We start from the raw sequence: 13,269 nt of genomic DNA, 5'->3' as shown, positions 1-13,269 counted from the left end.
GACTTCTTCTCCAAGACATTTTACATAATCTTATTAGATCTTTCCAACTTAATACAGATGCTTGTGCTTCTCGCAGGATGAATCAGCTGTGAGGTTCCCTTTAAAGGGGTTGTCCAAATTTTGCAGGTTCCCATTTACCTGCAATATAGGGGATACCTTGCTGATCGCTTGGGCTTTTACCACTGGAATTCTCCCCACTCCCGAGAACTGGGTTCGGAAGTCCTCAGGTTAAATGGGTCAGTGGCAACACACATGCATGCCATGGCTACATTCACAGCAGTTGGCTATATCTGATAGTCCCATAAAGAATGAATGGGGCAGTGTCATGCAATTGTTCTCATTACCTCATTCAACCTTTTTCGTAATTGATGAGTTTCCCAGCAGTGGGACCACTAGCAAGTTATTACCTTGATAGGTTACTATTTAATCTATACTCAAGAGACAATGGAAAGGGTTAAACGCCACACTGTCGCATAAGAAATTAGTCCAATGATACAAGTTGGTGATATATTTTTTACGCGCCTCTCCTTCTTCAAGAAAAAAAATCACATATAGGTATCTGATTTTTTTTTTTTTTTTTTTTTTTTTTAATCTGATGGAGAGGGATCTCTCTGAAAAGCGTAGAAAATAAATCGCCAACTTGTACCATTGGACTAATTTCTTATGCGACACCATGGCGTTTAACGCTTTCCATTGTCTCTCTTGCTTCCAATTCCACGTGGGGCTGCTGCAGTCGTTTTAATGTGCATTAGTGGTGACTCTCACGACCATTCAATGTGAGTCTTGGCTGTTATGATCTGGTAACCGTGAACGATCACAAAAAATCCCATTAATAAGGAAAAAGCAAGAACCACAAGAGTAGTTGGAAACTAAGCTTACCCGAATCCCCTACCTATCGGACAACATTAGAAGTAGCAGTCGGATGTTCCTAATACACCTAGACACCTTGTTACTGCCGGAGAAACATCTCAAAGATAGAAATGAGGAATCCTAACTTGCCTCGAAGCAGTCCCCAAAGGAATAGCAAGCCCCCAACATGTAATGACGGTGATTGTAAGAAAACACAATACACAGAAAATATAGATTAGCAAAGGTGGGGCCCAACTTACTAGATACAACAGGACAGGAAAGATAACTAATTGCGGCCAGCAAAAAACGCTGCAAAATATACCAAACTCCTGATAGAAAAAAAGGCCCTAAGACCACACGGTCTTCCCCCAGTATATCAGGTACTCTTGTGCCAGACACTTTGAACAGAACTGCAGATATAATTGAAGAAGCAAAATCATAGAACAAATAATATTCTAAAGTGCAAATAATCCAAATCAGAACAGGGAGAAACTCCCTTTCTTGCTGAAGTAACAGCCTTTCCAAAATAGTGGAGAGCCAGATCCTCACATACAAGAAAATAAACACACAACGAAATGGAGAAAAACCCCACAAACACCCGTAGGTGCAAAACCGCAATTAAGCAAAGAAAACCTGCAGACTTATCTGGAGTGAATTCTGGCGCAGGATAAATTGAAGTAACTGAAGGACAAACTCCCAGCCATCTTCAGAGGCAGAAGAAAATATTTATCACCGGCACCAGCCAAGCAAAAACTGCTCTCCTAAATACTACAGGCTGGTCTGCAATAGGACTTCCTGGATTCCTAATTAATTCCAACACCTGTTTGAAACACAGATTCAGACTCTGCTTCATTTCCATTCCTGGCCACCAGAGTAAGCTCCACACCAGCACCCACTCAGATGACATTCACAACACTTGGCACTGTCTGATGCCATATCTCATCTCTCAGATAAGACCCTATTGTGATGCCAAGCCCCTAGGTATACAGCCATGCTAGACCACTAGGAGTTGCTAGATACCGTAGTGGAGGAGATCTGTGGGGAAGTCTAACTAGCCAGGGGTGAAGAGCCGGGAGATAACGTCAGTAAGAGAGAGACCCTGAAGTCAGTGTGTGTGCCGAGAGTCACAAAAACAGGAAGTTAGGAAGAGAGCGGAGCCGGGGTCAGCATACAAGCCGAGGTCGGTAGCCAAGAGAACAAGTCAGTTACATGGGAGAGAGCAAAGCCGGGGGTCAGGAACAAGCTGAAGGTCCGGAGGCAAGACTGAGTATGGGAGAACACTGGATGGGGTATAAGGAACTAGAAAGCTGGACAAGACCAGGACAGTATGTAAGAAGAGATCCAGCACAGAAGGGAAGGCATGCTTCAATATAAATTTCCATATGGTTTATTCCATGTGCACACATGTGAAGGTAGGTACAGAGAGCCCCTAGGCAGGGGAAAAAAAATGACTAGCGACGCGTTTCGACCATATTACACGGTCTTAGTCATGACTAAGACCGTGTAATACGGTCGAAACGCATCTCTTGCTAAGCTGCAGGCTGTCATTTTGCTACAATCACTGTTTTCACTGCTACAGGTCTGAGCGCTCAGAATGCTGGACATTATATAACTGCGCCTCCACCACTGATTGGCTGCTTTCTGACCAAAAGCTATTAATCAGTAGTGGGAGTGGAGTTACACAGAACAGTTGACTAGGAGGCACAAGAAAGACACCTAGTCCTGTAATGATAAAATAATGATTTTCTTAATACAACAACAACACACAGCCCAGTAAGTAACACATAACTGGAATTTGTGTCTCAACTCCTTCGCCCTTCTGCTCTCAGATTACATAGCAAAACCTGTTGACAGATTCCCTTTAAGTTTTGATCACATCTGCTTTATGGCTTCTTGTTATAATGGAAGCTATAGAACTCTGCTGGATATACTGTTTTGTACGTTCTCCCCATGTTTGCGTGGGTTTCCTCCCACACTCCAAAGACATACAGATAGGGAATTTAGATTGTGAGCCCCAATGGGGACAGTGTTCCTGATGTATGTGAAGCGCTGCGGAATATGTTAGCGCTATATAAAAATAAAGATTTATTTAAAAATAAAGATTTTTGTTTTTTTTAATGGGGTCCACTGCTCTCAGGCGACATGTCCATTTTACTGGCACCTGTCAGTAGGACTGAGGCTTCGGATTGCAGCGCAAATGTGATCAAGCTGTTTCTGGCAATTTCCTATTTTTACTTATTAACCAATCAGTCTTTTTCTATTCATTTAGTTGACCTTTTTAAGCTGTACAAAAACACTTAAATTCAGCAGCAAAAGTTTATTTTTTATTTTTCCACTGTAACATCACATTTTCTGGTGGAATTTCCTGCAGGCTTTTTTGAACCGTCTGTACATTTTTCAGCAGAAACAAGGTGTTGATGTTCGGCTGCTGACAGTGCGGTGCCTGCAGTGTGCATCTCGCATCGTTGCTCCTGATAACTAGCGCGGAGACTTGGTGTAACACTTCCATAATTCCTTCTTCAGTGTCGCCTCCTGCGTTTCAGAAGTCAGCTGTAGCATTTGCATTTGTGCATGAACCGTTACAAAGCCGGAGCGAGACACTGTGATGCTTTGGAGATACTGAGAATAAGCTTCAGTTTTATTTTTGCTCACAAATATTCCTAACAAAACAGAGAATGAAAACTCACAATGGATTCTTGACCCCATAGGTATGTTCACACATTGCAACTTTACACTGCAGATCTGCAAAAACCTTAAAGGGGTATTCCCATCTCCAAGATCCTATCCTAATATGTAGTAGGTGTAATAATGATAATATCAGCAAATACCTCCAATTACAAATGTAGTATCGTTCTCCTGATTCACTATGTCACTTACCTCATGTGCAGGGCATTGCAGGACCTTAGATATCCATGTTTACGACCATGCGCAACTAACTGTAACTATGTGCGTGTTCGGACCAGAATTAGGCACAAAGTGGGTAGGAGCAAGTGCTTCATGCTCACCAATCATCGGGGCATCTGTCACACTGCTCCTGTGGCTTCTCACTCCTCTTTCAGGCTGCTCATTAGGCTAATACATCTTCACTGCTTCCCCCGCCCACAGGCATCTGTAATTTGTTGCAGGCAGATAGGCCCCCAGCCTGTGTGACAGTCTGTCTGACGGTTCTAATCACAGACCCGGTCTGCTACATCCAAGCCTGGAGAGACTGAAAACATGTCCAATCTCTCCAGGCTGCGGGAAACACTGACAAGCGGGACCCGGCTGGCAGCAGTGACGTCACTCAGTTCACCGGAGGTCATACCCGGCCTGTCACTGACAGTGCCGGCCGGGGAGAGGGGGGGTGGTGTGGAGCTGCCTCGCACTCCCAGACTCCTGACCGGCACTGTCACTGTTAAAGCGCCGCCCTGCACCCGCCAACCCTTTAACACTGACAGTCCTGGCCTGGAGGAGGGGAGTTCGAGGTTGCCCACATCCCCCTTTCCCCTGCTAGCACTGTCACTCTTAAAGCATGGGGATGACAGTGACATCACTGCTGGCAGCCTGGTACTGTTTGTCAGTGTTTCCCGGAGCCTGGAGAAATTGGACATGTTTCGGTCTCTCCAGGCTCGGATGTAGCAGAGCTGAATTGTCGTGGGACCTCATGTGGATTACGTTGGACCTGCAGGGACGTTTTTGGGGTTAATAAAGGGGTGAAAGAGAGTCTTTCTCTGTATTTTATTTCAAATAAATGATTTTTGGGGTATTTGTGTTTGTCTCTTCAATTACAGATTAGTGATGGGGGTGTCGCTTAGACACCTGCCATTACCATTCTAGGGCTTTGTGTCAGCTATGAGCTGAGATTAACCCCTTATTACCCCTATTGCCACTGCACCAGGGCAATCAGGAAGAGTCGGGTAAAGTGCTGGGATTGTTGCATCTAATGGATGCGACAATCCTGGGCATCTACAGGCTGCTATTTTTTATATATATAATATCATTGTAGTGTATACATACATATAGATTGCACATAAGACTATAAGAGAGGCTTATACCAAAGTATCAAAGGGGTATAAATAGATATATATGCCCCGGGTATAACCAATGCACTGAGGGTTAACGTAGATATAAATATCCAATGTGCAAAAAATGGTTACTGCCTATAGAATGCTGGTCAATGAATATAAGCCTAGTGCATAAGACATAAATTGCTGCACTATAGAAAAAAAATGAGTATTTAAGAATGCATAACTGACCACACCCTCTCTAACAAAGGTTACATGCCGAAACACATGTAGGGTTTTGGTGTCGGCACAGCAGGAGTGTGATATGGCGTCGGGTAAAGTTATGTATTCTTAAATACTCACCATCTTTTTCTATAGTGCAGGAATTTACCTGTCTTATGCACTAGGCTTCTATTCCTTGACCAGCATTCTATAGGCAGGAACCGTTTTTTTTTGCACATTTTGATATTTATATTTACACTAGTAGTAGTACCCAGCGTTGCCCGGGATAGTAACTGTCTCTCTCTGTGTCTCTCCCAGTCTGTGTGTCTGTTTCTCTGTGTGTTTGTCTCTGTATCCGTCTCTTTATCCAGCTGTCTCTATCTGTGTCTGGCGCTCTGTTTGTCTTTGTCTGGCGCTCTGTTTGTCTTTGTCTGGCGCTCTCTTTGTCTGTGTCTGGCGCTCTCTTTGTCTGTGTCTGGCGCTCTCTTTGTCTGTGTCTGGCGCTCTCTTTGTCTGTGTCTGGCGCTCTCTTTGTCTGTGTCTGGCGCTCTCTTTGTCTGTGTCTGGCGCTCTCTTTGTCTGTGTCTGGCGCTCTCTTTGTCTGTGTCTGGCGCTCTCTTTGTCTGTGTCTGGCGCTCTCTTTGTCTGTGTCTGGCGCTCTCTTTGTCTGTGTCTGGCGCTCTCTTTGTCTGTGTCTGGCGCTCTCTTTGTCTGTGTCTGGCGCTCTCTTTGTCTGTGTCTGGCGCTCTCTTTGTCTGTGTCTGGCGCTCTCTTTGTCTGTGTCTGGCGCTCTCTTTGTCTGTGTCTGGCGCTCTCTTTGTCTGTGTCTGGCGCTCTCTTTGTCTGTGTCTGGCGCTCTCTTTGTCTGTGTCTGGCGCTCTCTTTGTCTGTGTCTGGCGCTCTCTTTGTCTGTGTCTGGCGCTCTCTTTGTCTGTGTCTGGCGCTCTCTTTGTCTGTGTCTGGCGCTCTCTTTGTCTGTGTCTGGCGCTCTCTTTGTCTGTGTCTGGCGCTCTCTTTGTCTGTGTCTGGCGCTCTCTTTGTCTGTGTCTGGCGCTCTCTTTGTCTGTGTCTGGCGCTCTCTTTGTCTGTGTCTGGCGCTCTCTTTGTCTGTGTCTGGCGCTCTCTTTGTCTGTGTCTGGCGCTCTCTTTGTCTGTGTCTGGCGCTCTCTTTGTCTGTGTCTGGCGCTCTCTTTGTCTGTGTCTGGCGCTCTCTTTGTCTGTGTCTGGCGCTCTCTTTGTCTGTGTCTGGCGCTCTCTTTGTCTGTGTCTGGCGCTCTCTTTGTCTGTGTCTGGCGCTCTCTTTGTCTGTGTCTGGCGCTCTCTTTGTCTGTGTCTGGCGCTCTCTTTGTCTGTGTCTGGCGCTCTCTTTGTCTGTGTCTGGCGCTCTCTTTGTCTGTGTCTGGCGCTCTCTTTGTCTGTGTCTGGCGCTCTCTTTGTCTGTGTCTGGCGCTCTCTTTGTCTGTGTCTGGCGCTCTCTTTGTCTGTGTCTGGCGCTCTCTTTGTCTGTGTCTGGCGCTCTCTTTGTCTGTGTCTGGCGCTCTCTTTGTCTGTGTCTGGCGCTCTCTTTGTCTGTGTCTGGCGCTCTCTTTCCCCCGTGTCTGGCGCTCTCTTTCCCCCGTGTCTGGCGCTCTCTTTCCCCCGTGTCTGGCGCTCTCTTTCCCCCGTGTATGGCGCTCTCTAGCCGTCTCCCCACCGACATCTTATTACCTCACACATAAGCTTCTTATACTAACGGCTTATTTTGTCCCTTTTAGCAACCACTCACAGCTGCTATTAATAACCTGTAGGTCGCAGCTCCATTGAGTTTAATGGAGGCAGATTTTTTGGAGAGTAACTGTAAAGCATGGGGTTACATTTTTCCGTCAAAACATAGTCTGACGTTCCAGGAGTCACGTGGGGTGTCTGCGAAATTTCGTGATTGTAAATGCGACGGTGCGGATTCCTTTAGCATACATGCATGCATGCATGCATACATACATACATACATACATACATACATACATACACACACACACTCAGCTTTATATATTAGATTTGTATACAGTATTTACAATTATAAATTGTATATAAATTATATATGGACTATAAAAATGCTATAAAAATCCACTACAATTGAAAATGAATGTTTTTATTTATTGCTGAAGAAACGTAGAAAAGTAAATTGGGTTTGAGAATGACAAGGAGCGACTTTAAAAGAAACCGGAATAGTCTTCTGGAGGGCGGAGTGCTTGTAGTAGGAGCGTCTGCCGCTGGGTGAATGTTGGCGGAATCCTTGTGTGTCAGTGTTCCAGACGATATAGTTGGGGAAAGTTGTGTTTGGCTCCAGCATGCAACAAACATCCTACAAGGAAGCCGAGGAAAGCAGAAGCTTATGAATAGATCTCTTCTTTTAAATGAGGTGAAATGTCAATTGATGATTTTCTTAGTTTCTGACATCCTTGTAACTTGAAAATGAAAATGTGTCAAACCATTCTGGAAAATAATCACCATCAGGCCATTGATGTACTTAGAATTTTGCCTCTCAATAACCATTTTCGATTGCTTATTTTTTTTTTTCCAAAGAGAAACATAACTTCATAGCAGCATGCTGTTCCTGTGCATCAGCCATTGCAAAATGTGAAAGACTCAAAAACTCATTCAAAATAAATATATATAATTGGATCCAAACTTCCTCAACCACATTGGCTGGCATACCAATTCTGAAAATTTCTGCAAATATTCAACTAGTGTTGAAAGCACCTTCCACAAGCACCCTGCCCTCCAGAAGACGAGTCTTGTCTGTTTTGTGTATCCTTCGTAAATTCAAAAGATCTCTGTTAAAGAGAACCTGTCAGGTACAATATGCACCGAGAACCACGAGCAGTTCTGGGTGTATATTGCTAATCCCTGCCTGACCCTCCCTGTATCTAGTAGTATAGATAGAGCTCTTTAGAAAGAATATTTTTAAAGATCCTTTATGATATGCTAAAGAGCGCAGGGACTAGTCGAAAGTGAGTTAGTTCACCTGACTAGTCCGCCCTCTTAGCATGTTAGCACGCCAACAGGGGTGTTTTTACATGCAATTCAATACCGACACTTCTGGTAATGCCGGGACTACTGATCATGTGCACCGAGCCTAAACCTGGCGTCTGAGGCGGTGGCAATGGACACAGGTATGTGTATCACCGCTGATGACGCTGGTATTGAGTAGCATGTTAGCAAACCGCTGTGGGCGTGCTAAGAGGGTGGACTAGTCGGGGGAAGTATCGCCCTTGGGACTAGTCCCCTCGCTCATTAGCATATCATGAAGGATCTTTAGAAATATGATTCTAAAGATCCCTTTATCTATGCTACTAGATACATGGACAGTTAGGCAGGGATTAGCAATATACACCCAGAACTGCTCGTGGATCTGGGTGCATATTACACTTTACAGGTTCCCTTTAAGGCTATGTTCACATGCATATTATTTTATTTTCGCTGTGTTTTTTTTAATTCAAATTTTAAAGACGTTTTATTACAGTACTAGCAAGAGCTCTAAGATTTCAGAAATCTTGTGCACACTCTGTTTTGTTTTTTTTCTCCCCTAATTAAATTTAGAGAATCACAGCTTTTTTTTTTTTTTTTTTTTTTTTTAAATCTGCTCTATGCCTGTTCTTTCCACTTTTATCACCCATAGAAAGCAATGAGAAAGTGTTAAAATGCTTCAAAAAAACATTTTTGTGTCATTTTCGGTCAATAAAGCAAAGTGTATTGAACCTGTGTTTTACACACAGCATGCTCTATAGGGATTTAACCTTTTACCAGATGTTATTTGGGACCCATATATCATTTTCTATTGAAATATACCCCAAAATTATTACAATAACTTTTAAAGGGGTTGTCCGACATAAACGCAAAAATTTTTGTTAAGCTAATCTGTGCTGTATTGTCATATAAAACACCCCTACATTATTTCTTGTTTTCTAACTTTTGATCCTCTTGAATTCACCCTTTATTCTCTGCAGCTCCTTGTTTACATTCAGCTCCAGCAAACTGACCACTTCCTGTGCAAAACCTCAGTCAGAGCTGGCACCGCCCAGCCTCAGTGTCCAGCCCCTCCCCAGTGTCCAGCCCTGCCCCCTGCACACACATTCCCTGTCAGTATATTCTGCCCCAACACTGACCTGTTATCACTACAGCATTGCAAATAACAGCCCCACATCGGGCTCTGCACCGCACACCACATCGGGCTCTGCACACCACACGCACATATGGTTCTGCACACCACAAGCACACATATGGCTCTGCACACCACACACACACATATGGCTCTGCACCACACACACACTTACATCGGACTCAGCACCGCACGCGCACATCGGACTCAGCACCGCACGCGCACATCGGACTCGGCACCGCACGCGCACATCGGACTCGGCACCGCACGCGCACATCGGACTCAGCACCGCACACGCACATCGGGCTCTGCACACCACACGCACACATATGGCTCTGCACCGCACACGCACACCGGGCTCTGCACCGCACACGCATATATGGCTCTGCACACCACACACACACATATGGTTCTGCACCGCACACACGCACATCGGACTCTGCACCGCACACACGCACATCGGACTCTGCACCGCACACGCACATCGGGCTCTGTACCGCGCACACGCACATCGGGCTCTGCACCACGCACATATGGTTCTGCACCGCGCACATGCACATATGGTTCTGCACCGCACACACACATATGGCTCTGCACCGCACACGCACACATATGGCTCTGCACCGCACACACACACACACATATGGCTCTGTACCACACGCGGCGCTCTGCACCGACCCCCCCCACGGACCCCACAGCAGTGCAGGGGGAGGTTGCGGGGAGAGTACGGGGTGCGGGGGAATGTGTGGGAGGGTGCAGGGAAGGGGGCGGTGACTCATCGCACTGTACAGCCCAGCAGGGAGGCGACATGCTGTTCCATATTTGCATGTCAACATGGCCCTGCCCATGTTAACATGAAATGACCGGAAGCAGCAAAATCGCGGCAGGAGCGGTCACATGACCACTCTGAGCCGGGGGAGAGGGGCTGACAGCAGGGCAGGTAAGTGCTCACTATCTACTTACCTGCCCCAATGTAGCCCAATAGGGAAATAAAAAAAAAAAGTCAAAAGAAGCCGGATAACCCCTTTAACCTTTTACTAGATGTTATTTGGGGCCCATATATAATTTTCTAATTCAAAAATAATTTTATATTTTATATTTGAATAGAAAACAGCATGCTCTATACCCAAAAAAGTGAGAAGTATATCACGAAAAACAGTGAAAGCACAGAAAATGGGCATTTTGAGTGAAACATTATTACTGTCAAGAGAGCGGATTTTGGCTGTAGAGCGAAAAAAACCAGAGCTGAATGTGAATATAGCCATAGGGTCAAATCTCGTAATTGCCACCCATACATCTATATCAAAAGGTGGGCTACTGTGCGGCGTCTCTGTATCGAAAGAAGTGCCGCAGCCTTACTGCAAAAAGTATGGTCTCCTCGGAAGTAGACGGACAGCCGAATTATAATGTTATTATATGGGTCACATTGAATGTGTGTAGAAAGAAGGATCCGACGCTGTCAGCGCAGAGTTGAGATCTAATGATCCTGATGTGTAAGCGGTTGCGTGCTGCCACGCTGAGGTATTGTTGCCCCCTCCACCTCTTCATCTCGAGGAGCAGACATGTTTTCGGTTCCCTCTGTGCGCCTCTCTAATTATGCATTTGTTTTGTTGCAGAGTTATTTGTCTGTGCGCTCAGTTTGAGGCTGTTCTTCAGCATGGCTTGAAAAGAAGCCGCGGATTAGCATTAACAGCAGCAGCAATCAAACAGGCAGCAGGATTCTCCAGTAAAACAGAGACAGGTAACCCTCCATTATCGCCAGCCTGCCTAATTATGTTTTGACAGTTCCTCGGTGTGCACTTTACATGGCTTGTTGCAGCAGCGCTTTATTTAGTCGTTTGGCTAATGTACCAAGCCAGAGCGAATTATGCTTAACCGTTTAACGGTCTTCACTCTCTCTACCAGTCGTTCTAATGCTCCTTACCGCAGGACTCTTTTTAGTTCAATTGTATTCCTAATTCTCACTTCTGGTTTGGAAAAATACACACCAGAATGATTTTTGTAATTTTTTTTTTTTACCTATCCACTAATTAGAGGATTAGCAACCTCCAGCAATCCAGAGTTTGTGAACTTACAACTCCGTATATTTTAGAGGGAATGGCTGAAGTTTGTTGATATTGGGTCTAGTTCCACCTCTGGGACCTTAAAAGGAACCTGTCTCCACTTTTTTGGCTATAAGCTGCGGCTACCACCACCAGGCTTTTATATACAGCATTCCAACATGCTGTATATAAGAGCCCAGGCTGGGGGTGTAAAATAAAAAACACTTTATAATACTTACCTAATGGTCGCACGGTGGGCCTTATTGGCGTCTCCGTTGTCCAGTGCCGGCGCCGCCTCTTTTGGCCATCTTTGTTCTCCTCTAGCTGTGGTGCATGACGGGTCCGACGTCATACACACTCGCTGGCATTCAGGTCCTGAGCAGGGCAGATCAAAACATTGTAGTGCGCCTGCGCAGGACCGGCGAGTGTGTATGACGTAGACGCGTCATGCACACAGGCTTCAGAAAGAGGACGAAGATGACCAAAAGAGGAGGCGCTGGCACCAGAAAACGGAGATGCCCATGAGGCCCACCGCGCGACCGTTAGGTAAGCATTATGAAGTTTTTTTTATCTTGCACCCCCGGCCTGGGCACTTATATATAGCATTCTAACATGCTGTATATAAGAGCCCAGTGGTGGTGGCTGCAGCTTATAGGGCAAAAAAGTGGTGACAGGTTCCCTTTAAATCCCTCCTCGCCAAACTGTGACATTACGAATGAGTTGTTTGGAGCGCTGCGTCATGTAAATCAATGGGAGGCTCAAAATCTCACATTCTGCTCAATGGAGCAGATACAAAGCCACGAGACCTTCTTCTCCACCAGTTGTTTGCAGAGAATATTGGTTATCTTTTCATGGCCTCAGTGGGGTCTCCAGTGGCCGGAACTTCACCAGTCTGCATTTTTGTTAGGGTTAATTCAAGACTATGTGGGGCAAATGCTTGATATAGGGAAGATACTGTTCAGAAAACTGAAGTGACTTGCTTCTCGTTGAGCAAAATTTTTTGCGTGCAAATAAAACGTAGAAAAATATCTAATGAGGAGTCTGCTTTAAAGGGATCCAAGTAGCAGGATTTTCATATATAAAGTAAAGCCAGTGCTATACTGGCGCAAAGATGTTGAATGTAAGCACAGCTTTTGTTCAGAGATTGCAAGTAAAGTTCCAGCAATGCACTAGTATTTGATTGACAGGAGCAACAGGAAGGGAATATGTGGGTTGGGTCTTGCTTATCTATTCCCGCCCCATCTGCCTGCCTGGCCTTTTTCCCTGTATCTGACATTGAACTAATTTCGGCGCAGTCAGATAGACAGGGGTGGGAATAGATAGCAAGACCCAACCCACATATTCCCTTCCTGTTGCACCTGTCAATCAAATAACAGTGCATTGCTGAAACTTTACTTGCACATATTTCTGAAATAAAGCATCTAATTTCTGAACAAAAGCTATGCTTACATTCAGCATCCTAGCGCCAGTATAGCACTGGCTTTACTTTATATATGAAAATCCTGCTGGTAGGTTCCCTTTAAGCTTAAAGGGATGTACTTAAGCTGGAAATGTTATGTCTTATATGAAGGATAGGGGATAACTTTCCAGTTGACATGGGTTTGACTTCCATGGCCTCCACGATTCTGAGATTCGGGGCTCTGAAGAACTGAATGGAGCAGAGGTCGATCATGCACACTGCGCTTGGCAATCTCCAGTGTGCCTTTTGAGAATGAATGGAGAGACAGTGTTTGTGATCGACCTTGGCTCGATTCTGCTCTTCAGAGCCTTCCTTCTTAGAATTGGTGGGGGCCATGGATGTCAAATCCCTGGCAATTGGAAAGTTATCCCCTATCATTTTGGATCGGAGATAAAATTTCCAACTTGAGAACCCCGATTTCTCAAGATCAATGTGGGGCCACGGTGGTCAGACCCATCCGGTGGACCAGTTGATAAGGCAACCGTGTGATGCCAGACAAATCTTGTGCATGGCTGGTATAAATTAGAAGAGGATCCATACGTGAATCTCGCGGGACGTCCTATGGTTGCTTGGATA

The 13,269-nt window shown here is 45.4% G+C and overlaps 1 protein-coding gene across 3 annotated transcripts in view; it reads left to right on the top strand.

Moving 5' to 3' along the window:
* SNX29 (sorting nexin 29) overlaps positions 1-13,269 on the top strand; it is a 584,130-nt gene that overhangs the window by 35,035 nt on the left and 535,826 nt on the right. For all 3 annotated transcript variants that reach the window (XM_075317954.1, XM_075317953.1, XM_075317955.1), the window contains exon 4: positions 10,809-10,933. In XM_075317954.1, coding sequence (XP_075174069.1) covers positions 10,809-10,933 — 125 coding nt within the window. The remainder of the gene's footprint in view (positions 1-10,808; positions 10,934-13,269) is intronic.

The sequence above is a fragment of the Anomaloglossus baeobatrachus genome, chromosome 7, assembly GCF_048569485.1.
Source record: "Anomaloglossus baeobatrachus isolate aAnoBae1 chromosome 7, aAnoBae1.hap1, whole genome shotgun sequence".
Lineage (NCBI taxonomy): Eukaryota > Metazoa > Chordata > Amphibia > Anura > Aromobatidae > Anomaloglossus > Anomaloglossus baeobatrachus.
Note: the sequence above shows the minus strand (reverse complement) of the source record. Positions and strands in the feature narration are given on the sequence as shown.